Below are 27,994 nucleotides of genomic sequence, written 5' to 3'. Positions count from 1 at the left end.
ACCTGACTCTGAAGAAAATCCTCAAAGGACTGTCTTACCTCTGCTTCTTCCAGGAGGGACGAATTCAGCCTCCAGTAGCCTCTACCCATCCGGGGGGTCTCTGAAACATTCAGGGAAAACAAAATTAGACAGTGGTCGGAGAACTCCACCTCAACCACGGACACTGCGGAAGAGACGGCTTCCTCCTTTAAATAAAACCTGTCTAATCTAGACCTGCAGCTACCTCGATGATAGGTGAAACCCGCGTGGCCCGAGGGGGTCCGGATGTGGGCATCCTCTAGGCGAGCTTCCCTAACTATACTAATCAGGGCCATGCTATCATAAGCCAGCTTGTCTTTGGCGCCTCTCCTGTCCTGAGACCTCGTGATAGTGTTGAAGTCTCCACCAAAGATCACCTGCCGACTCGTAAAAAGAAAAGGCTTAATCCTCATAAAAAGGCTTTTACGATCCCACTTAGTCTGTGGGGCATAGATATTAATGAGCCTGAGCTCTTGCCCCTTCATGAGGACATCCAAGATCAGGCACCTCCCCATTTCCAACTCGATAACCCGTCTGCATTCTACAGGAGCGGTAAAAAGGACCGCCACCCCACTATACGGCTCAGCCGCAAGAGACCAGTGTGAAGGCCCATGCCTCCACTCTCTCTTGGCTTTTATTAGAGAGGCTAGATCTGTCAACCTGGTCTCCTGCAAAAACAAAATGTCGGCGTTAATACGACCGAGAAAATCAAAGGCTGCAAATCTAGCCGTATCCGACTTAATGCTGGCACAGTTAATGGATGCCAGCGTCAATGGGGTGAGTGCCGCCATCATGGGTGATTGAGTTGGACGGCCTTAACCCCTACTTACTTGTTTTCTTTCCCTTTTTCTTTCCACCCCCTTCAACATCAGAGGAAGACCCCTTAGATGGTTCCTTAGACCGTTTTAGAGAGGTGGACATATCCATCTCTTGATCTTCACTTCCCCCACCTGAGGCCACCTGACCCCCTGAGGAAAGAACCTCTGGGGGAGCAGGCTCGGCACCTCCTGGAGGTTCCTCTGCCCTAGACACCAGTCCCTCAACCTCCCCCTCTATAAATGGAGAGGTTCCTTCACTGAGGGACTGATATCTGTTAGATAGACCGATCAGAGGGGGGTCAGTCGGAGCTTCCTTTGACATCTGGCCTTTAATAATTTTTTGGGAAGACGAAGAAGTCGCCTTAGATTTTTTAGGCATCTTCTTAACATTCTTCCTTCTGCTGCGCTTAGGTTTTTCCTCTTGCCATCTCCCTCCATCCTCATCCAGACTTTCATACTGGGAAGAACCTGAGGAGATGGCTATAGCCCCGCTTTCCTCTTTGCGCAGTCTCCCCATCTCTTCATCTAGTTCAGCGCCCCCCAAAGCCTCAGCCTGACCATCTGAGCCAACGCCAGGAGCAGGACCCTGGACTACCCCGACCATCTTGGAACTTCCAAGGTCCTTGCTCCCTCTGCGCATTTTCTCTCGCCTAAGCTGAGTGGGGCTCTTACGCTTTTCCTTGTCAGTTCTCTTCCTTGGCTCTGGTGCTCCCTCTCCTCTGCTGGTCCCCTCCCCCGCTGAGGCAACCTCAGGGCTCTCCCCAGCTCGGGTGGCTGCAGCATAAGAGAAAGAACGGGGACACCTACTAAATGGGTGACCAAGGTCACCACACAGGTGGCACCTAATCCGGCCACAGGATGCAGCAAGATGACCCTCCGCACCGCACAGTGCGCACATCAGCTTAGAGCAGTTTGCGCTAAAGTGGGTGGGATCACCGCACCTGTGGCACAGCTTCGGTTGCCCCTGGTAAAAGACCTGGATTCTGTCGCGACCAAGGAAAGCGGCTGATGGTATGTGCGCAACAGTATTGCCTGAACGTTTTAGACGGACTGAGAACGTCCAGGCCCCAGACCAGATGCCATGCTGATCTAAGTTCTTCCGGGGAACGTCCGTCACTTCCCCGTACCTGCCCAACCAAGTCATGATGTCATAACAAGAAAGTGATTCGTTACGTGTCAAGACGGTCACTTTCTTTACCATGCTCTGGCGAGATATCGCTTTAACAACGAAATCTCGCCATCCGGGCTCGTCCTTCACCAGCTCATAATTAGACCAGAAAAGTTCAAGCCCCTCTGGTCTTACAAAGCTGATGTCGAACTCAGAGGAGCCGTAGGGGTGGATCAAGGCAAAGATGTCACTGGCCTTGAACCTCATCTGGAAGAGAAGCTCCACCACCTTTCCTCTCTGTGGGCACGCATCACTGCCTCTCCATACCAGACGGGCCACGTTCCTACGGCCCACCTCCTGCCCGGGTGTTGGAAGCGACCAGACCACTTCCCCATTGTTCTCTCGGAAGGCTCCAAGTCCATGTCTTTCTATGTAGAAGGACAAGTCGACCTCCCTCCCCTCTACCTGGAGCGTTCTATCTCCTTTCCTAAGTGCCTCCAGAAGGCGTCGTTGCAAGTGACCCTCCCCAGGGGGTGGAAGTGAAGATCTCCCTGGACCTCCGGCTGCCGCAACATTAGCGTAACTCCTGATGGCAGCCGGAGGGGCAGCTGGACCCGGCCCTGACTGACTACTAATCACATTACTAGTACATACCCCAGCAGTATCTGCCCTGAGAATTGCCACTTCTCCAGTGGCACCTGAAGGGTTAACTTCACCACCCCTAGCATTCAAACCACTCACATCCCCATCATGCACACCACTACCACTCCCATCAATAACACCACTCCCTCCCCCAGTCTGCACAACATTCATACTACTACTACTCCCCCCATCCGTCACCTCCATACACTCAGTAGCTGGGCTGGCCTTGTGGATCAGTGTGGCAGGTTTTAGCACTGTTTTTCGTGTCTCAGTCCCAACAGTCTCTTTAGCTGCGGATGCCATGACAGGTGACGCACATGGCCCCGCATCATCATGAACTCTCCCGCTGGAACCCATTATAGGCTCCAATGTTCTTGCCCTGGGAGAGTTGCTTACTGCGTTCCCAGAAGATGCGCCATCCCGCTGCGACCCTGCAGAGCCAACAGCAGGAGACACGGCAACCGGAAACGCAGTCACTCCGGGTGGATGTGACATTCCGGAACCTTCTGCACCAGTCTCTGATGCCCGGGCACCCCCCACAGAGGAGCGTCCTGCAGCACCCGAGACTCCTGAGTGGCCCTGAACCTTCCTGTCCGGCCCTTCTTTACCTTTACTATGGCCGCCCCCACTACTGACACAAGCAGGAGCGGCTTTCTCCGCCATCTTGCCATCTATCTCTCCTCCTTGCTGGCCCCATTCCACATCAGAAATGGGGACTGGCAGTGTAGAGGAGTCACCAGCCGCCCGGACTGACTTCTCAGCCGCCCCGGACTGCTGGAATGGAGTGAACACAAGACTCAGACTCTCTTGCTTTTTTGCTGCTTTTCTTTTTACAGGAACATCATCACCAAGATCTTCTCCAAATGTGAAGGCCTCCATCCTCAGCGGGGACTCCTGCCTGACTATGGCCTGTAGTAGTCCTCCATCTGACAGACCATCATCATCATCCTCATCAGTGTCTGGCAGGGCCACCTGCGCTGCCATAATGCTGTAGCTCTCTTGCATGCTTTGGGGGGTACTTTGGGTGACATCAGAGGGGTCTTCATTCACCACACAGTCCTCCTCCTTACACTCCACCAAGTCCTCAGCTTTCACAGCCTCCTCAGCCTCCATTTCTTCCTCCTCACCACTACTACTCTCCCCATCTCCTGCAGCATCACCCCCATCATCCGCTCTGCTGCTAGGAGATTTCATAGTGGCAAAGCGATCCTCATTGTGTAATTTCTCCCTGAACAGGTCGCTCCCCTCCAGGATGGCCGCCCTCCTCTCCTCTATCCCCTTTACCTGGGAACTCAGGGACTTGATCCTGGGAGAGAACTCGGGCTTCTTCCTCTTGGGAGCCGTATTCGCCTGGTACCTGAGAAAGCGCAGATCCTCTCTTGCTGCCTTCAGTTCTTTCCCAAGCTGTTCGTATTCCGCAAACTTAGCGGTGATGCGGGAGCAGTATGTGCTGGCAGACTCCTTGGGGCCTCGCTCACCCCACATCTCCACCGGCTGACTCCTGGACACTGCTGGAGTTTTCTTAGCCGCAGTTTTCTTTCCTCCATCACTGGAAGTCATTGCCTGGGGGCCAGGGGCCACATTGCTGCGGACCCTTCCAGATCTCCTCAGTCCACAGGCTGGAGCGCTGGCCGGTAGCTTTTCCTCTCCACCCCCCGCCGGCCTGGTTCGGGAGATGGAGGCCTGGGATTCCCGGGGATCCATGCTGAAAGCCTCTCCCAGGAGCCTGCCACACTCCTGGGAAAGGCAGGTGGAAAATCAGCCGCTCTCTCTGGAGCTCAGGAGCACAGACAGACACACCTACACACACTGAGAGTGACCACACCCGCCTATCCTCCAGTCTACTCCAGAGCTGCACTCACTATTCTGCTGGTGGGGTCACTGTGTACATACATTACATTACTGATCCTGTAATTCTTTTTATTAGAAAAATATAAAACTTAACAAGTATAACAACATAAACATAAACGCGGCTCCATCGGCCAGAACAAAAACGAATACAAAGCTTTCTGCTTATAACAAAAACAACATATTCTGAAATAATAATCATATTTTCTATAAGGAAATCCTCCCTCACACCTGCCTCACCCGGCCAGTCCAGCTTCATAATAAAACACTACCCCCCCCCAACTTATCCTTACTACTACTATTACTACCACCACCACTACTACCTACCCCACACTCACACCTCACAGCACACAGAAATAATATAGTAAAGACACTCTGTCTAGACCAAACCAAGAATCTATAACATGCTCTGAGCCATTCTCGGCTCTAACTCAACATAGTCCCAGTCTGGACTTCTTTTTTTTTTCTTTTTTTTTTTTCCCTTTTAAAACACGCACACACACACACCTTACCCTGCAAACCCAACACAAAAAGCCCCTCGTCCCCCCCCCCCCCCACACACACCAGCATAATTCACCCAACAAGCCCCCCCCTTCCAGATACTTAAAGGGAACCTGTCACCCCCCGTGCCGGGGTGACAGGCTCCCGACCCCCCGTTAGAACCCCCTATACTTACCTCATCCCGCCGGGTCCCGCTTCTGGATTCGGTCGGGTCCCGGAGATCTCAGCCGCTGCAGCCCGGCGCGCGCGCTGACAGATGAGTCCAACGCTCATAGAGAATGACGGAGCGCTGGACTCTCCTGTCATTCTCTATGGGTGTTGGACTCATCTCTCAGCGCGTGCGCCGGGCTGCAGCGGCTGAGATCTCCGGGACCCGACCGAATCCAGAAGCGGGACCCGGCGGGATGAGGTAAGTATAGGGGTCTCTAACGGGGGGTCGGGAGCCTGTCACCCCGGTACGGGGGGTGACAGGTTCCCTTTAACTCTCATCCAACCACCACACACACTATACAACTTTAACAGAAAAGAAAATATCCCAATACCAACTTAATAATATGAGGTCCGGCTGCCTTATAGGACACAAATAAATAATAAAAAAAATAAATTAAAAAAAAAAAAAAAAAAAAAAATAATAATAATAATAATAATAATAATAATAATAATAATAATAATAAAATAATAATACAAATCATAAAAGTACATCAACCATATGACACATGAACCTAACTATAAGCCCCACTTCCCACACCCCAAATCTGGACATGAGTCTGGGTCCATCAGTTCAGTTCTTGTCCCTCAGTGACCCATGCCAGAACTCCAAGTATCCATCCAGGGAAAAACAACCCCCCCCTCCCCATCACCCCACCCAACCTATCCTATACCCCAGAACTTAAACAATAACTATAATTGTCCATAAGGCTTATCCAGCCCTCAACTTACCAATGTTCCTAAAAATAAAGTATACACCATAACAATATCCCATAACACCAACACATTATGACATAACAGCAAGGCTCAAGTTCGGTAGCCTGTAAGCCCTTTACTGTTTATTACTTGTTAGAAAACAAAAAGCTAAAGTGTCATGCACAGCCCCCCACCGGGATCGGAGGATGGCAGACCGGGTACCATAATATTTTATAACCTATCCCTGACTATTCACCCTACCCTCTCCCTACTACTATCCCTAAATATTAATCTAACCCTCACACTCTCCCTACCTCTGTCCCTACCTACTCTGTCCCTAACCAGAATGGTCCCTCACCCAGTGGGCTCAGTACCTAGGGCACAGCGAAGGAAAAACCTCTCCACAGGAGAGAAGCCCTACTTGTACCCAGCCTGCCATACTCCAAAGACCTGATCTTCCCAAGGTCACCAGTGATGTTCCTACAGACCTCCACCTCGGAGAGGACTCTACGCTGTGTAGATACTAGACACCGTGATTTCCACGTGTGGTACCTAACCACTAAGCTGACTAAGAATAACGTGCAGCGATCTCGGCCACCCAGGTTCCTGAATACTCCATAAGCCCACTCCGGATAGGTGAGACTGACTAACTGATTCCAACCTATGGAGGCGCCCACCCTGGTGTAAACCCCTATATTGAAGGGACAATGAAGCAGGAAATGATCCATGCTTTCCAGCGTATTACCACACTCCTCTCGGGGACATCCCCGATCATCGGAGCTCCTGCACTTCAAATTGTCCCTTACATATAGCTTCCCCTGGAAGCAGCGCCAGGCCAAGTCCCAAAACTTCTGGGTGATCCTCTTTGAGTTCAATAGACTTAACCCAACCCTCAGATCCCGACCTGGGCAATCCCTGAGCGCCAGGGGCTTCTGGAAATGGGTCAACAGAACCCTTTGGTCAAGGAATTTCCTTGACTGAGTCCTGATCTCCCACATTCCCAGACCCCACCGACGTATCATCTTCAGAGTCGGGGTAGCGTAAGCCGGAAGATATCCATGGGGTGTACGAAGGTCCTTCACTCGCCCTCCTGTCTCCCATTCCTGGAAGAAAGGCCGAAACCATTCCCTGCAGGAGAGTACCCACGGAGGAGCCCTCTCTTTCCAGAGGTTTGCGATGTTAGCTTTCAAGAAGGTGTTCACTAAGAACACCACTGGGTTCACCATAGACAAACCCCCAAGTCTCCTCGTGCGGTACGTAACCTCTCTCTTGACCAGGTTCAGCCTATTCCCCCATAACAGCTGGAAGAACAGGCTGTAGATCCTAGTATAGGAAGCCTCTGGCAAGATACATACACTGCCCAGGTAGATAAACAAAGGGAGCAGGTATGATTTGATCAGGTGTACCCTTTCCCTGAGGGTCAAAGACCAACCCTTCCACTGGTCCACCTTCTGAGTGGCATTCTGGAGCCTACCATCCCAGTTTTTAGTGGGGTAATCACCCTGGCCGAATGTAATGCCTAGGATTTTTGCAGAGTCTTGGGGCTCTGGAAGGGTGTCCGGGAGATTAAACTCGGGATCTCCCCCTCCCAGCCAGAGACTTTCGCACTTATCCTGGTTGATGCTGGACCCAGATGCCTCTGAGTAGCGGTCCACCTCTGACATCACCATATCGACCTCCTCTCTCGAGGATACGAAGACAGTGACATCATCAGCGTACGCTACCACTCTCAGGGTGGCTTCTGGTTCCTCCAGGCTCATCCCGACCCCTGCCAACGGTCCACAAACAACCCTCCTAAGGAAAGGGTCGATCGCGAACACATACAACAGTGGGCTCAAAGGACAGCCCTGGCGAACACCAGACCCAACCTCAAAAGAGCGGCCAGACCAACCGTTCACCAGCGGGAAACTCTCTGCCCCTGCATACAAGATCTTAAGCCAATTGACAAAAGTATCTGGTAGGCCATATCTCAGCAGGACGGACCAGAGGTACTCATGGTTCACCCGATCAAATGCTTTGGCCTGATCCAGGGACAGCAAGTACCCCTTCCAAAGACCCGCACTACTCCTCTCCACTGCCTCCCTGACACTAAGGACAGCACTTAAGGTGCTTCGGCCTGGAACAGAGCAGTGCTGAGCCTCCCAAAGGAGCCGGGGTGCAAACTTCACCAGCCGATTAAACAGTATCTTGGCCAGAATCTTCCTGTCCGCATTGAGAAGAGCTATGGGCCTCCAATTCTCAATACGGCTCGAATCTTTACCTTTTGACAGAAGAATCAGGGCTGACCTCCTCATTGACCTCGGCAGAGTGCCCGAGGAGAGACACTCATTGAAGACCTCGGCCAAGAGGGGAACTAAGAGGTCCCTGAAGGTCTTATACAACTCAGATGTTAAGCCATCTGGACCTGGCGACTTCTTCAGGGCAAGCCCTTCAATCGCCAGTCTAACTTCCTCTTCCCTGATCTCTTCTGCCAAAACATCAAGAGAGGGGTCTACCCCTGGCTCAGGAACGGTTTCAGCCAGGAAACCCGACATCTCGTCTCGATCTAGATCCTTCCTCCCCAAGAGGTGTGAGTAAAAGGATCTGACGACCTCCAGGATCCCTGATCTGGACCGGTTCAGAGATCCCGTACTATCAACCAGTCCAGTCACGATCTTACTATTCACTGACATCTTACAGTTTCTGTAGGGGTCGGGCGAGCGGTACCTCCCGAAATCCCTCTCAAAAACTAAAGATGCGTGCCTATCATACTGACACCTCATGAGCAAGGCTTTCACTCTGGAGATCTCTTCTCTACTACCTCCAGTCGAGACGAGATGCTCGAGTTTCCTCCTCAGGCCCTGATACACACGATACCTATTCAGGGACCTGAGGCTCGAGAGCTGGCGGAAGAACCTCGCAACCCTCTTCTTGAATATCTCCCACCACTCTGACTTACTACTACATAGGCCCAGTAGAGGTACCTGACTCTGAAGAAAATCCTCAAAGGACTGTCTTACCTCTGCTTCTTCCAGGAGGGACGAATTCAGCCTCCAGTAGCCTCTACCCATCCGGGGGGTCTCTGAAACATTCAGGGAAAACAAAATTAGACAGTGATCGGAGAACTCCACCTCAACCACGGACACTGCGGAAGAGACGGCTTCCTCCTTTAAATAAAACCTGTCTAATCTAGACCTGCAGCTACCTCGATGATAGGTGAAACCCGCGTGGCCCGAGGGGGTCCGGATGTGGGCATCCTCTAGGCGAGCTTCCCTAACTATACTAATCAGGGCCATGCTATCATAAGCCAGCTTGTCTTTGGCGCCTCTCCTGTCCTGAGACCTCGTGATAGTGTTGAAGTCTCCACCAAAGACCACCTGCCGACTCGTAAAAAGAAAGGGCTTAATCCTCATGAAGAGGCTTTTACGGTCCCACTTAGTTTGTAGGGCATAGATGTTAATGAGCCTGAGCTCTTGCCCCTTCATGAGGACATCCAAGATTAGGCACCTCCCCATTTCCAACTCGATAACCCGTCTGCATTCTACAGGAGCGGTAAAAAGGACCGCCACCCCACTATACGGCCCAGCCGCAAGAGACCAGTGTGAAGGCCCATGCCTCCACTCTCTCTTGGCTTTTATTAGAGAGGCTAGATCTGTCAACCTGGTCTCCTGCAAAAACAAAATGTCGGCGTTAATACGACCGAGAAAATCAAAGGCTGCAAATCTAGCCGTATCCGACTTAATGCTGGCACAGTTAATGGATGCCAGCGTCAATGGGGTGAGTGCCGCCATCATGGATGATAGAGTTGGACGGCCTTAGACCCCTACTTACTTGTTTTCTTTCCTTTTTTCTTTCCACCCCCTTCAACATCAGAGGAAGACCCCTTAGATGGTTCCTTAGACCGTTTTAGAGAGGTGGACATATCCATCTCTTGATCTTCACTTCCCCCACCTGAGGCCACCTGACCACCTGAGGAAACTACCTCTGGGGGAGCAGGCTCGGCATCTCCTGGAGGTTCCTCTGCCCTAGACACCAGTCCCTCAACCTCTCCCTCTAAAAATGGAGAGGTTCCTTCACTGAGGGACTGATATCTGTTAGATAGACCGATCAGAAGGGGGTCAGTCAGAGCTTCCTTTGACATCTGGCCTTTAATAATATTTTGGGAAGACGAAGAAGTCCCCTTAGATTTTTTAGGCATCTTCTTAACATTCTTCCTTCTGCTGCGCTTAGGTTTTTCCTCTTGCCATCTCCCTCCATCCTCATCCAGACTTTCATACTGGGAAGAACCTGAGGAGATGGCTATAGCCTCGCTTTCCTCTTTGCGCAGTCTCCCCATCTCTTCATCTAGTTCAGCCTCCCCCAAAGCCTCAGCCTGACCATCTGAGCCAACGCCAGGAGCAGGACCCTGGACTACCCCGACCATCTTGGAACTTCCAAGGTCCCTGCTCCTTCTGCGCCTTTCCTCTCGCCTAAGCTGAGTGGGGCTCTTACGCTTTTCCTTGTCAGTTCTCTTCCTTGGCTCTGGTGCTCCCTCTCCTCTGCTGTTCCCCTCCCCTGCTGAGGCAACCTCAGGGCCCTCCCCAGCTCGGGTGGCTGCAACATAAGAGAAAGAACGGGGACACCTACTAAATGGGTGACCAAGGTCACCACACAGGTGGCACCTAATCCGGCCACAGGATGCAGAAAGATGACCCTCCGCACCGCACAGTGCGCACATCTGCTTAGAGCAGTTTGCGCTAAAGTGGGTGGGATCACCGCACCTGTGGCACAGCTTCGGTTGCCCCTGGTAAAAGACCTGGATTCTGTCGCGACCAAGGAAAGCGGCTGATGGTATGTGCGCAACAGTATTGCCTGAACGTTTTAGACGGACTGAGAACGTCCAGGCCCCAGACCAGATGCCATGCTGATCTAAGTTCTTCCGGGGAACGTCCGTCACTTCCCCGTACCTGCCCAACCAAGTCATGATGTCATAACAAGAAAGTGATTCGTTACGTGTCAAAACGGTCACTTTCTTTACCATGCTCTGGCGAGATATCGCTTTAACAACGAAATCTCGCCATCCGGGCTCGTCCTTCACCAGCTCATAATTAAACCAGAAAAGTTCAAGCCCCTCTGGTCTTACAAAGCTGATGTCGAACTCAGAGGAGACGTAGGGGTGGATCAAGGCAAAGATGTCACTGGCCTTGAACCTCATCTGGAAGAGAAGCTCCACCACCTTCCCTTTCTGTGGGCACGCATCACTGCCTCTCCATACAGACGGGCCACGTTCCTACGGCCCACCTCCTGCCCGGGTGTTGGAAGCGACCAGACCACTTCCCCATTGTTCTCTCGGAAGGCTCCAAGTCCATGTCTTTCTATGTAGAAGGACAAGTCGACCTCCCTCCCCTCTACCTGGAGCGTTCTATCTCCTTTCCTAAGTGCCTCCAGAAGGCGTCGTTGCAAGTGACCCTCCCCAGGGGGTGGAAGTGAAGATCTCCCTGGACCTCCCGCTGCCGCAACATTAGCGTAACTCCTGACGGCAGCCGGAGGGGCAGCCGGACCCGGCCCTGACTGACTAGTAACCGCATTACCAGAATATATCCCAGCAATATCTGCCCTGAGAATTGCCACTTCTCCAGTGGCACCTGAAGGGTTAACTTCACCACCCCTAGCATTCAAACCACTCACATCCCCATCATGCACACCACTACCACTCCCATCAATAACACCACTCCCTCCCCCAGTCTGCACAACATTCATACTACTACTACTCCCCCCATCCGTCACCTCCATACACTCAGTAGCTGGGCTGGCTTTATGGATCAGTGTGGCAGGTTTTAGCACTGTTTTTCGTGTCTCAGTCCCAACAGTCTCTTTAGCTGCGGATGCCATGACAGGTGACGCACATGGCCCCGCATCACCATTAACTCTCCCGCTGGAACCCATTATAGGCTCCAATGTTCTTGCCCTGGGAGAGTTGCTTACTGCGTTCCCAGAAGATGCGCCATCCCGCTGCGACCCCGCAGAGCCAACAGCAGGAGACACGGCAACCGGAAACGCAGTCACTCCGGGTGGATGTGACATTCCGGAACCTTCTGCACCAGTCTCTGATGCCCGGGCACCCCCCAAAGAGGAGCGTCCTGCAGCACCCGAGACTCCCGAGTGGCCCTGAACCTTCCTGTCCGCCCCTTCTTTACCTTTACTATGGCCGCCCCCACTACTGACACAAGCAGGAGCGGCTTTCTCCGCCATCTTGCCATCTCTCTCACCTCCTTGCTGGCCCCATTCCACATCAGAAATGGGGACTGGCAGTGTAGAGGAGTCACCAGCCGCCCGGACTGACTTCTCAGCCGCCCCGGACTGCTGGAATGGAGTGAATACAAGACTCACACTTTCTTGCTTTTTGGCTGCTTTTCTTTTTACAGGAACATCCTTACAGAGATCTTCTCCAAATGTGAAGGCCTCCATCTTCAGCGGGGACTCCTGCCTGACTATGGCCTGTAGTAGTCCTCCATCTGACAGACCATCATCATCATCAGTGTCTGGCAGGGCCCCCTGCGCTGCCATAATGCTGTAGCTCTCTTGCATGCTTTGGGGGTTACTTTGGGTGACATCAGAGGGGTCTTCATTCACCACACAGTCCTCCTCCTTACACTCCACCAAGTCCTCAGCTTTTACAGCCTCCTCAGCCTCCATTTCTTCCTCCTCACCACTACTACTCTCCCCATCTACTGCAGCATCACCCCCATCATCCGCTCTGCTGCTCGGGGATTTCATAGTGGCAAAGCGATCCTCATTGTGCAATTTCTCCCTGAACAGGTCGCTCCCCTCCAGGATGGCCGCCCTCCTCTCCTCTCTCCCCTTCAGGATGGCCGCTCTCCTCTCCTCTATCCCCTCCAGTATGGCCGCCCTCCTCTCCTCTATCCCCTTTACCTGGGCACCCAGGGACCTGATCCTGGGAGAGAACTCGGGCTTCTTCCTCTTGGGAGCCGTATTCGCCTGGTACCTGAGAAAGCGCAGATCCTCTCTTGCTGCCTTCAGTTCCTTCCCAAGCTGTTCGTATTCCGCAAACTTAGCGGTGATGCGGGAGCAGTATGTGCTGGCAGACTCCTTGGGGCCTCGCTCACCCCACATCTCCACCGGCTGACTCCTGGACACTGCTGCAGTTTTCTTAGCCGCAGTTTTCTTTCCTCCATCACTGGAAGTCATTGCCTGGGGGCCAGGGGCCACATTGCTGCGGACCCTTCCAGATCTCCTCAGTCCACAGGCTGGAGCGCTGGCCGGTAGCTTCTCCTCTCCACCCCCCGCCGGCCTGGTTCGGGAGATGGAGGTCCGGGATTCCCGGGGATCCATGCTGAAAGCCTCTCCCAGGAGCCTGCCACACTCCTGGGAAAGGCAGGTGGAAAATCAGCCTCTCTCTCTGGAGCTCAGGAGCACAGACAGACACACCTACACACACTGAGAGTGACCACACCCACCTATCCTCCAGTCTACTCCAGAGCTGCACTCACTATTCTGCTATGTATAAAGCTGCTTTTGGCCTGGGTGTTATCATTCTTCATTCCCCTCAGATTCTCTGATCAGGCCCTAAACCTGATAATGGTGGGCCCCTGTCGTGTGACGTCCCTTCCCCCCATATGGATCGGCCATCTTGGTGGTGTGGATCAGGAGGCTCTTGGTTTATGGAGTGGAGTATAATTTCCTCCCTGATAATTGCATTGGCCGGAGGGGCTGGAAATGACAAAAAAAAACCTCCAGCACCATGTGACCTGCGAGCGCATTGTCTGATCCCGATGCAAATTACACAAATGAATGGGACATAATTGCGGTTGGATTGGTTGCCTGGCAGAACGCGGCCAATGGCGCCTATTGAATGCCGCAATTTTCAGAATGCAATTAGAGTCGAAATAATCAACAAAGTCATGGCGGCGTGTAATCCATTAATATGCGGCCAATATAGAAGCGTCCGCCGGCGATCAGGGCGACAAGTCACCAGCAGAACCAGACTCCTCCAAAAACTCTGGATAAGTCGGGTACGGGCCGAGGCACCGCGCACACCAGCAAATATTCTGCCAAATTGTTTGCAGCAAGTTTGAGCAATGAGAGATTTGCTGCATTATAAAACGTTGTCACCAAAAAACGCGAAAAATTTCTCCCCTTCCTCTTCTCTTTCTTTACATTTTTCTAAATTTCTTGTTTTTTATAGAAATTTTTTTTTTTTTTTAAATCCTGATGGTCTGCAGGGGATCCTGGCAGCTGCTTGTTCACTTACTCTGCAGCGCCACCACAGGAGATAAAATGCATGACATTGTGGCCATTAAAGGGGTACTCCAGCATAATTTTTTTTTCTTTCTAATCATCTGGTATCAGAAAGTTATAAAGATTTGTTAATTTCTTCTATTAAAAAAAAAAAATCTCCAGTCTTCCAGTACTTATCAGCTGCTGTATGTGCTGTAGCAAATCTCCATAGAAAACCTCTCCTGCTATGGACAGTTCTTCACATGCAGAGAGCACTGTGTCAGACTGGAGAGAATACACCACTTCCTGCAGGACATACAGCAGCTGATAAGTACTGGAAGATTGGAATATTTTTTTCTAGAAGTATCTAACTTTTTTGACACCAATTGTTTTTTACCCCTTTAAGCTGAACAATCAAATGGAGCAGATATATTATCTACAGTAATGACTGACACCTGTCGCTTGTATGAATATTATACTGACGCTGCAGGATCTCTGGAAAGCTGGGTGGGAGCAGTAGGAATGGATGGGATATGGCTGACACATCTGTATCCAGGCAGAGGTGTAGCCCAGTCGGCTCAGCGTTTCCCATTAATGAGTGAACTTATTGTATGGTGATTAGTAATGAGCGGAGATTGGTTGCGGATTCCCCCCCGCTGGGCGCCGTTTAGCCTCGTGCTGGGAACCCCTCCCCATATAACTATACATCTCTGCAATACCTGCGCCCCAGAGCCTGGCACTGACTCCTATCTGCCTGATAGATGGCCCCGCTTCTGCTGTATTATTAGAGCTGAATAATGGCCGCCCTCAGCTCTCTGCTCCAAGCACCAGCCGGGGGATTCTGCTCTATAACTAATGGGATGTAGCAGAGCTCAGCACAACCGTAACAAACTCAGCTCTGCCTCCCCTCTATCTTTATTTATAGCACTGTATACTGATGTACAACTACCCCGTCTGAGTATCTAAGTCCGGTGTGTGCTACCGTCTGTCAGGATGATGTATCTAAGTCTATCAGTCTGCTTTACTGTCGTATCTAAGCTCATAATGTGCGATACTGTCTGTCTTCTTATCATGACTGATCCTGTCTGTTGAGCTGATGTATCCGAGTCTGTCATGTGATACTGAGTGAAAAGTGTGATCCAATGTATCTAAGCCTATCCCATGAGATACTATCTGCACCACTGTATCTGAATGTATCACTTGCAAAACTGCATAGCCAATAGGTGCAATGCTTTATGCAGCGCTCATGTATCTAAGCCTGTGATTTGTGGTATTGTCTACTCTCTATCATGTCTAATACCACCTTGTGAGCTACTGTATCTAAGTCAGTCATCTGTGATACAGCATGCTGGGTTTCGGTAGCTAAACCTAACATGTGTGGCACTGTCCGCTGTGGTCATGTATCTAAACCTGTCATCTGTGATATCACGTGCTCTGCTGATGTATCTAAGTTCATCATGTACAATACTTTCTGAATGAGATGCTGTATCTAAGCCTCTGTGGTACTTTGATGATTGCATCTAAGACTATTATGCATGGTACTGTGGTACTGCTTGGTGAGCTGCAGTATCTAATCTTATGTGGGATACTGTATGCTGAGTTGTATCTAAGCATATCATGTGTGGTGCTGTACTGATTAGCTGGTGTATCTAAGCCAATCATGTGTGTTACTGTACTGATTAGCTGGTGTATCTAAGCCTATCATGTGTGGCACTATATTATTAGCTGGTGTATCTAAGCCTATCATGTGTGGCACTGTACTGATCAGCTGGTGTATCTAAGCCTATCATGTGTAGTACTGTACTGATTAGCTGGTGTATCTAAGCCTATCATGTGTAGTACTGTACTGATCAGCTGGTGTATCTAAGCCTATCATGTGTAGTACTGTACTGATTAGCTGGTGTATCTAAGCCTATCATGTGTAGTACTGTACTGATCAGCTGGTGTATCTAAGCCTATCATGTGTAGTACTGTACTGATTAGCTGGTGTATCTAAGCCTATTATGTATAATACTGTACTGATTAGCTGGTGTATCTAAGCCATCATGTGGGGTACTGTACTGATTAGCCGGTGTACCTAAGCCTATGATGTGTGGTACTGTATTGATTAGCTGGTGTATCTAAGCCTATGATGTGTGGTACTGTGATAACTAGATGGTGTATCTAAGCCTATCATGTGTGATACTGTACAGATTAGTTGATGTTTCTAAGCCTGTCATTTGTGGTACTCCCACGGGTGTATCTAAGCCTAGAGATAACCGAGTCTCTGCTCTGTGTTTCAGGTCTTCCCGCTCTGGTCGTGGCGATATCTGTCGGCTTCACGAAGGCGAAAGGATACGGATCGGCCAACTAGTAAGTGCTGCGTCCGTGACCCCTCTCATACCTGCAGTCTCATAGTCACAGCTTCATTCTCTGCAATGGATCTGGTTGCAATACCACTTGTGACCTGTAGAAAGGAGTGGCGCTATTTCTGGAAAATAACAAAAGCAGCCAATCCCTTTAATTGGGGAAGGTTCACACCAGTGGGTTTCTATGAAGAGCTACAGGTTGGGGGGACTTGTTCTGCTTCGTGTTACATGTGAAGGGTCTCAGCTCCGGAATCGCTTCCCATTCATCAATAAATCATGAACACTGGTAACCAGATAAAGCAGAGCTGAGTTTGTCATCATAACAACATAGCAGCATGTTCTAATTGTGTGACACTAGCACAGAGGACAGTGACAAATCCAGCTCTGCTGCCCGTGTACTTATCAGTGCTGCCGTGTGTCATAGACGTAGTGCAGATGGAGGGGCTCTGAGTTTGTCATTTGAAGCAGATGTCATGAATGTTATCTCAGTTCAGTAAGTTCAGACCCGTTCGGCTCTGCTGCATCTCTTCATCTGCTTTGATAGACTCCATCTCAGTCTCCTGCAGTCCTCGCAGGCTTGTTACGTATTCATTGCTGCTAGTCTGCTGGATACCCACAAGACTGCAGCAAGGTTTAATCACAGCGCGGTGCAGCGGCGCTCTCCAGTGCAGCACAATCTATCACCTGACCCTCTCTTCTCCTTCTTACCCCCTCCTCATCTCCTCTCCTTACCCCCTCCTCCTCTTCTCTTCTTACCCCCTCCTCATCTCCTCTCCTTACCCCCTCCTCCTCTCCTCTCCTTACCCCCTCCTCCTCTTCTCTTCTTACCCCCTCCTCATCTCCTCTCCTTACCCCCTCCTCCTCTCCTCTCCTTACCCCCTCCTCTTCTCTTCTTACCCCCTCCTCTTCTCTTCTTACCCCCTCCTCATCTCCTCTCCTTACCCCCTCCTCTTCTCTTCTAACCCCCTCCACATCTCCTCTCCTTACCCCCTCCTCTTCTCTTCTTACCCCCTCCTCATCTCCTCTCCTTACCCCCTCCTCTTCTCTTCTTACCCCCTCCTCATCTCCTCTCCTTATCCCCTCCTCTTCTCTTCTTACCCCCTCCTCATCTCCTCTCCTTACCCCCTCCTCATCTCCTCTCCTTACCCCCTCCTCCTCTCCTCTCCTTACCCCCTCCTCTTCTCCTCTCCTTACCCCCTCCTCATCTCCTCTCCTTACCCCCTCCTCATCTCCTCTCCTTACCCCCTCCTCATCTCCTCTCCTTACCCCCTCCTCCTCTCCTCTCCTTACCCCCTCCTCTTCTCTTCTTACCCCCTCCTCTTCTCTTCTTACCCCCTCCTCATCTCCTCTTCTTACCCCCTCCTCTTCTTACCCCCTCCTCATCTCCTCTCCTTACCCCCTCCTCATCTCCTCTCCTTACCCCCTCCTCCTCTCCTCTCCTTACCCCCTCCTCTTCTCTTCTTACCCCCTCCTCTTCTCTTCTTACCCCCTCCTCATCTCCTCTCCTTACCCCCTCCTCTTCTCTTCTTACCCCCTCCTCATCTCCTCTCCTTACCCCCTCCTCTTCTTACCCCCTCCTCTTCTCTTCGTACCCCCTCCTCATCTCCTCTCCTTACCCCCTCCTCCTCTCTTCTCCTGACCCCCTCCTCTTCTCTTCTTACCCCCTCTCCTGCTGACCCCTCCTCATCTCCTCTTTAGACCCTCTCCTCTCCTAACCCCCTCTTCCTCACCTCTCGAGAGCTTCTTCTTTTCTGACCCCCTCCTCTTTTCCTGACCCCCCCCTCCTCCTCTCCTGACCCTCTCCTCTCTTGACCTCCTCCTCCTCTCCTCTCTTGACCCTCTCTAGTTTTCATCTGGGGTCTAATCACCCCTGAATAATGGCCCGATCCTGGCTCTCGTCCTCTCTCCTCAGGATCCGCAGCCGCTTGCACCTACTGCAGGGACATTTATCTTTTCTCCTGCAGCTGAATAACTGGCGGCATGGAGGGCGGTGTGCACGGCTAGGACTGGATCCCTAGGAGTGGGGAGGGCGGTGTGCACAGCTGGGACTGGATCCCTAGGAGCGGAGGGGGCGGTGTGCACAGCTGGGACTGGATCCCTAGGAGCGGAGGGGGCGGTGTGCACAGCTGGGACTGGATCCCTAGGAGCGGGGAGGGCACCGTGCACAGCTGGGACTTGTTCCCTAGGAGCGGGGAGCGTGGTGTGCACAGCTAGGACTGGATCCCTAGGAGCAGGGAGGGTGGTGTGCACAGCTAGGACTGGATCCCTAGGAGCGGGGAGCGTGGTGTGCACAGCTGGGACTGGATCCCTAGGAGCGGGGAGGGTGCTGTGCACAGCTAGGACTGGATCCCTAGGAGCGGGGAGGGTGGTGTGCACAGCTGGGACTGGATCCCTGGGAGCAGAGAGGGCTGTGTGCACAGCTGAGACTGGATCCCTGGGAGCGGAGAGGGCGGTGTGCACAGCTGGGACTAGATCCCTGGGAGCAGAGAGGGCAGTGTGCACAGCTGGGACTGGATCCCTGGGAGCGGATAGGGCGGTGTGCACAGCTGGGACTGGATCCCTAGGAGCGGAGTGGACAGTGTGCACAGCTGGGACTGGATCCCTAGGAGCGGGGAGGGTGGTGTGCACAGCTAGGACTGGATCCCTAGGAGCGGGGAGGGCACCGTGCACAGCTGGGACTGGATCCCTGGGAGCGGGGAGGGCACCGTGCACAGCTGGGACTTGTTCCCTGGGAGCGGAGAGGGCGGTGTGCACAGCTGGGAGTGGATCCCTGGGAGTGGGGAGGGCACTGTGCACAGCTGGGACTGGATCCCTGGGAGTGAAGAGAGTGGTGTGCACAGCTTGGACTGGATCCCTGTGAGCAGGGCGGTGTGCACAGCTGGGACTGGATCCCTGGGAGCAGGGCGGGCGGTGTGCACAGTCCGTACTGGATCCCTGGTAGCGGAGAGGGCGGTGTGCACAGCTTGGACTGGATCCCTGTGAGCAGGGCGGTGTGCACAGCTGGGACTGGATCCCTGGGAGCAGGGCGGGCGGTGTGCACAGTCCGTACTGGATCCCTGGTAGCGGAGAGGGCGGTGTGCACAGCTTGGACTGGATCCCTGTGAGCAGGGCGGTGTGCACAGCTGGGACTGGATCCCTGGGAGCAGGGCGGGCGGTATGCACAGTCCGTACTGGATCCCTGGTAGCGGAGAGGGCGGTGTGCACAGCTTGGACTGGATCCCTGTGAGCAGGGCGGTGTGCACAGCTGGGACTGGATCCCTGGGAGTGAAGAGAGTGGTGTGCACAGCTTGGACTGGATCCCTGGGAGTGAAGAGAGTGGTGTGCACAGCTTGGACTGGATCCCTGGGAGCAGGGCGGTGTGCACAGCTGGGACTGGATCCCTGGGAGCAGGGCGGGCGGTGTGCACAGTCCGTACTGGATCCCTGGTAGCAGGAAGGGCGGTGTGCACAGCTGGGACTGGATCCTTGGTAGCAGGGCGGGCGGTGTGCACAGCTGGGACTGGATCCCTGGGAGCAGGGCGGGCGGTGTGCACAGCTGGGACTGGATCCCTGGGAGCAGGGAGGGCGGTGTGCACAGCTGGGACTGGATCCTTGGTAGCAGGGCGGGCGGTGTGCACAGCTGGGAGTGGATCCCTGGCAGCGGAGAGGGCGCACAAGTAACAGAGCATGCCCACAACACTCTCCGGTCTAACCCTTGTCATTCTCACAGCGTTTCTTCAGCCATTCGTACCCAATTGCTATTAGCTTTCTGTGGATTTGTGGCTTGTTCCTGAGCAGTGAATCGTGTTGCACATCCTGGTAGCACATCCCTCCAGCACAGGAGACCCCATCCCCCTAGTTCCTCCCATCTGCTGGGATGGCGGTATTATCTTACCTTATTTATACTTAGATGATTTTAGGGATTCTCAATGTCACGGAGAATCTCTGATGAAAGTGCGAGAATAATATTTAGCTTTGTGCGCCACGTAGAGACCGGAGCGGGCCTGACATTGAATAATGACCTGCTTGGTGCCACGCCGTGCCACCGTGTCAAACCTTTCCACTTCTTCAGCTTACAAATTGCTAAGAACACCTTATTTAGGTGGAAAGAATAGGCGACATTAATCTTAATACGGGACTTGAAAACAGCGTGAGTGCTAGAATTAATTTATTAGCTGTCTTCAAGGTAGACTGAGTTTGCTCTGAGAAGGCGAAGGCCAATCATGATTTTGTTAAGATGCTCATTCCTCGGAAAATTACTTGGTTACATGTCCTTGGTCGGGGGTTTGTTCTTTGCATATATATATATATATATATATATATATATATATATATATATATATATATATATTTTAGTTTAATGCTGCAAGTTCTTTCACATCAGGGTCCGAGCTGAGGCGTCAGTGTAGTATGGGGGAGGGGGGGTTATTGTAAATAAATTACCATATAGCAGCAATATTTACCAGATCAATCATCCGGCCGAAAGTTGAGACGTCAGATCAGGATCCGTAGCTGCAAGGTTGTCTTATACCATGTGAGAGGTGGGCAGGGCCTAATACAAATGGGTGTGGCTTACAGAAGCATATTACATAGAACCTTGCCCTTATGCATCAGCATGGTGGAGTCTACTGGGGAATAATTCTATACAGCTACTGAGTAATACCACCTGCTGTACATGCCAGGCAAGTGTGCCCCATAAGGGTGCCAGCCGTGATGACCTTTAACGGTAGCTGCTACAGGACCCCCATAACAGTACCTTCTACAGGACCCCCATATCAGTGCCAGCCGTGGTGACCCAGCCCAATACCTGCTACAGGACCCCCATAACAGTGCCAGCCGTGGTGACCCAGCCCAATACCTGCTACAGGACCCCCATAACAGTGCCAGCCGTGGTGACCCAGCCCAATACCTGCTACAGGACCCCCATATCAGTGCCAGACGTGGTGACCCAGCCCAATACCTGCTACAGGACCCCCATAACAGTGCCAGCCGTGGTGACCCAGCCCAATACCTGCTACAGGACCCCCATAACAGTGCCAGCCGTGGTGACCCAGCCCAATACCTGCTACAGGACCCCCATAACAGTGCCAGCCGTGGTGACCCAGCCCAATACCTGCTACAGGACCCCCATAACAGTGCCAGCCGTGGTGACCCAGCCCAATACCTGGACTCCCAGTCACAGTGTCCTTTTCAAAATTGTCTACCACACTGTCCCTGGAACATTGGTAATCACAGTGCCCCCATAACATGCCTGCAATAGTGCCCTACACGCAATCCTGATCATTTACTACCTGACACCTAATCCATTCTATTTGCTTCTTTTTAGATTTTTTTTTTCTTTACCAGTATTCCTATAACATAGACAGACATGGTGGCCCCTAATACAAATTTAGTATCACACAGCCAGACACATTGATTCCTAGCGGTAGTACCTCCATAATTCTACCTCTGTACCACTATACCACAACCATAGTGTCCCCATAACACAACCATAGTACCTCCATAATTCTACCTCTGTACCACTATACCATAACCAGTGTCCCCATAACACAACCATAGTATCCCCATAATTCTACCTCTGTACCACTATACTATAACCAGTGTCCCTATAACACAACCGTAGTACCTCCATAATTCTACTCCTGCCCAACTATACCATAACCAGTGTCCCCATAACACAACCGTAGTACCTCCATAATTCTACCTCTGTACCACTATACCATAACCATATTGTCCCCATAACACAACTGTAGTACCTCCATAATTCTACCTCTGTACCACTATACCATAACCAGTGTCCCCATAACACAACCATAGTATCCCCATAATTCTACCTCTGTACCACTATACCATAACCAGTGTCCCCATAACACAACCGTAGTACCTCCATAATTCTACCTCTGTACCACTATACCATAACCAGTGTCCCCATAACACAACTGTAGTACCCCTATAATTCTACCTCTGTACCACTATACCATAACCATATTGTCCCCATAACACAACTGTAGTACCCCTATAATTCTACCTCTGTACCACTATACCATAACCATATTGTCCCCATAACACAACCATAGTACCCCCATAATTCTACCTCTGTACCACTATACCATAACCAGTGTCCCCATAACACAACCATAGTACCCCCATAATTCTACTCCTGTTCCACTATACCATAACCAGTGTCCCCATAACACAACCATAGTACCCCCATAATTCTACCTCTGTACCACTATACCATAACCAGTGTCCCCATAACACAACCATAGTACCCCCATAATTCTACCTCTGTACCACTATACCATAACCAGTGCCCCCATAACACAACCATAGTACCCCCATAATTCTACCTCTGTACCACTATACCATAACCAGTGTCCCCATAACACAACCGTAGTATCCCCATAATTCTATCTCTGTACCACTATACCATAACCATATTGTCCCCATAACACAACCATAGTACCCCCATAATTCTACCTCTGTACCACTATACCATAACCAGTGTCCCCATAACACAACCATAGTACCCCCATAATTCTACTCCTGTTCCACTATACCATAACCAGTGTCCCCATAACACAACCATAGTACCCCCATAATTCTACCTCTGTACCACTATACCATAACCAGTGTCCCCATAACACAACCATAGTACCCCCATAATTCTACCTCTGTACCACTATACCATAACCAGTGCCCCCATAACACAACCATAGTATCCCCATAATTCTACCTCTGTACCACTATACCATAACCAGTGTCCCCATAACACAACTGTAGTACCTCCATAATTCTACCACTGTACCACTATACCATAACCAGTGTCCCCATAACACAACCGTAGTATCCCCATAATTCTATCTCTGTACCACTATACCATAACCAGTGTCCCCATAACACGATGGTAGTATCCCCATAATTCTACCACTGTACCACTATACCATAACCAGTGTCCCCATAACACAACCGTAGTATCCCCATAATTCTATCTCTGTACCACTATACCATAACCAGTGTCCCCATAACACGATGGTAGTACCCCTATAATTCTACCACTCTACTACTAAAACATGACCATTGTGTCCCCATAGCATAACCATAATTTTTCCATAATGCAACAATATAAGGTGCCCCCATAACACCCCCATGACCTCCATAACACAACCTTTGTATCACTAGAACACAGGCAGCCACAATCTGTTACAGCACCTCCCTGTTACATATGGATTGTATCTGCCATGTAAGAGTTAACAGATCGCCAGAGCTCGGTGTCACTCCAATGCTTGTTCTCTTCGCCATCGCAGCGAGGGGCAGAAAACCTGAGCATCACGATGGCTTTCACTACCCGGACATCTGTCACTGCAATATTGGCTTTGGCCCTGGAGCAGAAACAATTGACCAGGGTCAGCTGTCTGGGATCTCATTGGCATTCAGGCGGCAAAGTCTGGACTCTTGGCACAGCACTGGAAAACCTTTCATCTCGGTGCCAGCCATTCTCACAGTAGTCATTTTGCTGTCAGCCCATGTGAAGAAGAGATTCATTGTGTTTTCGCGCCGTCCGCTGTGAGCGGGGTGAGGGCTCGTCAGATGTTCACAACAGTTTACCTGCAAATAAAACAGCGGCAAGACAAACCGTGCTGCAGGTGGCGGAAAATAAACAGATCCGCGGCAGAAGAAGAAGACCTGATAGTCTTGTGGAGGTCAGAGAAGAGCCGCCGCCACCAGCTGTAAGAGTGATGTGAATTGCAGCCTAAAAACTGCCGCTTATCAACATAATAACACATGGACATCTAAGAGTAAACCAAGCTTAACCGTAAACCAAGCACAATCGCCAAGGATTCTTACAGGACGGGGACTGCTGAGCTATCCGTAGGATATTCCACCAACCTCTCATTGGCAGTGCTTTGACCAGGCACTCCAGATTTCCTTGGATTTTTCTAGATGTTGTTTGATCTGCCTATAATAGTCAACGACCGATCATAGGACCACCTCAAGAAAATAAGTAGAGGTACAGTCCTAGAGCCCACGGCACTTCTAGGACAGATATTGGTGGCCTTTTGTTAGGATATCCCACCAATGTTCAATTGGCAGAGGTCCAGCCATGCTCTCGGTTTGGCCCGGCCTTATTCTAGGCCTCCTGCCACCTCCAGTAATCAGAGGGTCACAGTGGTCAGTCCTCCACTCATCAACATTTTTGGCAATGCAATTGTCGTGTCCTAATAAAGGGGCCACTAAGGGTCCTATTACACTGAGCGATTTTTAACGATTAACGACTAACGATAAACGATTGCAAACAAGATTGTTTATCGTTAACCTGAAATCGTTCACCATATTACACAGAAAGATAATCGTTAGTTACGATCGCTACTATGATCATTATTGCGATCGTTACTATGATCGTTTATTCCTTCTGATCCCAGAAAAACAATGAACAATGTGCTATTACACTGAACGATTAGTGAAAAAACGTGGAACTTGAGCGAACGGATGTGGAATTATAGCGAACGATTAGCAAACGATTAACGGTAATTTTAGGTTCAGATAAATAAACGATCAACGACATACGAACAATTTTTTTGATCGTTGCCTGCAATTACACAGAACGATTATCGTTTAAATTCGAATGATTTAACGATTTTTCGCACGATAATCGTCCTGTGTAATAGGGCCCTAAGTTTTAACAGCCTGTGGCAATGTACCTCTCTCAGGTGTCACACCAAATGCCGGCAGCTGTGATTTTCCTCGCCAGCCACTAGGTGTCTCACTTCTCCCCAGTGCACAGCTGCAGTCCCACAAGGTTAATATGGTACATTAATATGGTACAGTACCATTCTTTCTCTCACTTTCACTTCCTGTCACCCCACCTTATATAGGATAGGGGTGCTTCCTGTTCAGGGGGTTCACTCAAGAGAATGTATAGGAGACAGACAAAGCCTAGAGGTTCCTGCTGCAGTCACTAAGCTTAGGCCTAGGCTTAGGCCAAAGCTCTGGATAGGGACTATACTACTTCTTTAATGAGAAACTAACAGCCAGTATGTAGTGCTGAACCCTGGAGGTGGGTAACTGGACACTAGGAACAACCCTTGTCTACCCCGAGGATTTATTCAGTCAGGACAGTCACCCCCAAGGAAAGGCAGAGGGACTGATCCCCGGTAAGGCAAAGATGCTAAGAGCGAGGCAACTTACTGACACGCTTGTCCACTTGGAAATAACTTCAGTGGGAGCTCAACCTAGAGACAGATACCTAGGACTTGTACTACCTCAGTACTGTTACATATTAGACAAGGGCTCCTACCCAGCCCCCACACTACCGTCGCAAGTCTTTACTCTTCTCTTCTTCTTAAGTCTACCTCAAAGGTCGAACAAAAGTATTGTCACATTATTTTTGCACTAGCACCTGGACACTGTATTTTGTACCTTATATTTTCAGGTAAAGTTAAACCACTGTTAAAGTTGGTCATCTCTGCCGCCGCACCTGTATCTCAACCCAGTTTTACCAAGGTCCGGTGCCCGTGTGTCTGGGGCTGGCTACTACCACTTATGGCCACCATGTCCCAAAACATCAGAGCCCACCAGTTGCACATAACATCTGCAACCAGAGCCCCGGGCCACGACACAATTGTCTCAAGAAAGTGTAGGAGAGCCTCCAGGAGATGGAGCAGTGTAGTGGCCTCCTAAAGTTCATGTCACGTCTGACACTGCTAATCTATAACTAGGACATGTCCAGTTGGCAGTGGTCCATCCAAGTAGTCCATTTTCTGTCGGCACTGCTTGGCTTTCTCCAGAAGTTGGTTGATCTGTTCCCTAATAGTCAGTGACTTACCATGGGACTGCCTCCAGAAAGAGAAGTGAAGCCTATAGGGCACATGTAGTTTAGTGCTTTCCTAGAGTTTCACTTCTAAGGGCTCTAATAAATGGGGGCGATATCACCCTGCGTATTAGGGCCGGTGACCAGCAGACACTGATCTGGTCACTTAAATATCATCAGTAGAGATGACGGAACCTTCAGACGAACCAGAATGTGTTTGAGGTTCTCTCATCTCTAATCATCAATCATTGACAAGTGATGATGACCCAATGCAAAACCATGTACAGGCTCTGAAAACGATCTACGAGATCAGCAGCACACAGGGAGGAGTGTCATGGAGCAGCAGTCAGTATTAGGCAGCCAAGAAGGAGTGGCACGGGGCGTCAGTCAATTATAAGGTACCCGGGGAGGAGCGGCACGGAGTGGCAGTCAGTTATAAGGTATTCGGGGAGGGGCAGCATGGAGTGGCAGTCAGTTCTAAGGCACCCAGGACAGAGTGGCAGTCAGTTATACGGCACCTGGGGAGGAGCGGCAATTAGGTATAAGGTACCTAGGGAGGAGCAGCACGGAGTGGCAGTCAGTTATAAGGCACCTGAGGAGGAGAGGTATGGAGCAGCAGTTAGTTATAAGGCACCCAGAGAGGAGTAGCAGTAAGTTATAAGGCACCCGGGGAGGAACAGCACTGAGCAGCAGTCAGTTATAAGGCACCCAGGGAGAAGCGTCACAGAGCGGCAGTCAGTTATAAGGTACCCGGGGTAAAGCGTCCCAGAGTGGCAGTCAGTTATAAAGTACCCGGGGAGAAGCGACACAGAGCGGCAGTCAGTTATAAGGCACCTGGGGAGGAGCAGCACGGAGCTGCAGTCAGTGATAAGGCACCCAGGAAGGAACGGCAGGAAGCGGCAGTCAGTTATAAGGCACCCGGGGAGGATCAGCACGGAGTGGCAGTCAGTTGTAAGGCACCCAGGAAGAAGCGTCACAGAGCGGCAGTCAGTTATAAGGCACCTGGGGAGGAGCAGCACAGAGCGGCAGTCAGTTATAAGGTACCTGTGGAGAAGCTGCACAAAGCAGCAGTCAGTTATAAGGCACCCGGGGAGGAGCAGCACGGAGCGGCAGTCAGTTATAAGGCACCCGAGACGGAGCGGCAGTCAGTTATAAGGCACCCAGGGAGAAGCGTCATAGAGCCGCAGTCAGTTATAAGGTACCCGGGGAGAAGCTGAACAGAGCGGCAGTCAGTTATAAGGCAGCGGCTGATAAGCGGATTACAGCGTATAGCCATAATCTCAGGGAGAATTGATAATTGCACTATTCTATAACCTATTTGTTTATTACTTATTGTACTTTATATTTATATGCAGTTTGTTTATATAATCATTATTGATAGCTATATAGAATATATACTGTATATAGGTAGCCATCTGTCACTCCCTGGAGGGTGCAGCACAAAGGCCATTCTCTCGCATATCAGGAGAACGGCTGATCAGAATGATGTAGGTAACACATGAAGGCCGCATAGACTAGTGACAGATTCCCTTTAAGCCGGCTTCTTCTCTGTAGGGATTTGTGTATTTAGCGGAGATGGACAGGTTGCTTAGCCCCCATAGTGACATTGTGCACCTTTGTATCCCCGCCATTGGCTGACTCTCCTGTCTCTCTCTCTTGCAGTTGCTGGTTGTCTCTGGAAGGAGGTCTCCTCTACGCTTTCGTGGGCCCGGCCGCTGCTGTTGTTTTGGTATTTTGTTTGATGAATCCTCCTTGTTGCTTTTTCTTATGATTATTTTTTTTTTACCTATAAATCCCAGTAATTGAGGAACATCAGAGCGGAG

At 50.8% G+C, this 27,994-nt stretch overlaps 1 protein-coding gene across 3 annotated transcripts in view; it reads left to right on the top strand.

Moving 5' to 3' along the window:
- Positions 1-27,994, top strand: part of ADGRB1 (adhesion G protein-coupled receptor B1) — a 201,975-nt gene that overhangs the window by 133,870 nt on the left and 40,111 nt on the right. For all 3 annotated transcript variants that reach the window (XM_069957019.1, XM_069957018.1, XM_069957020.1), the window contains 2 exons: positions 16,317-16,386; positions 27,834-27,900. In XM_069957019.1, the coding sequence (XP_069813120.1) occupies positions 16,317-16,386; positions 27,834-27,900 (137 nt within the window). The remainder of the gene's footprint in view (positions 1-16,316; positions 16,387-27,833; positions 27,901-27,994) is intronic.

This window comes from Dendropsophus ebraccatus, chromosome 2 (genome assembly GCF_027789765.1).
Source record: "Dendropsophus ebraccatus isolate aDenEbr1 chromosome 2, aDenEbr1.pat, whole genome shotgun sequence".
Lineage (NCBI taxonomy): Eukaryota > Metazoa > Chordata > Amphibia > Anura > Hylidae > Dendropsophus > Dendropsophus ebraccatus.
The sequence above is the reverse complement of the archived record's forward strand: the minus strand, read 5'-3'. Positions and strand labels throughout refer to the sequence as shown.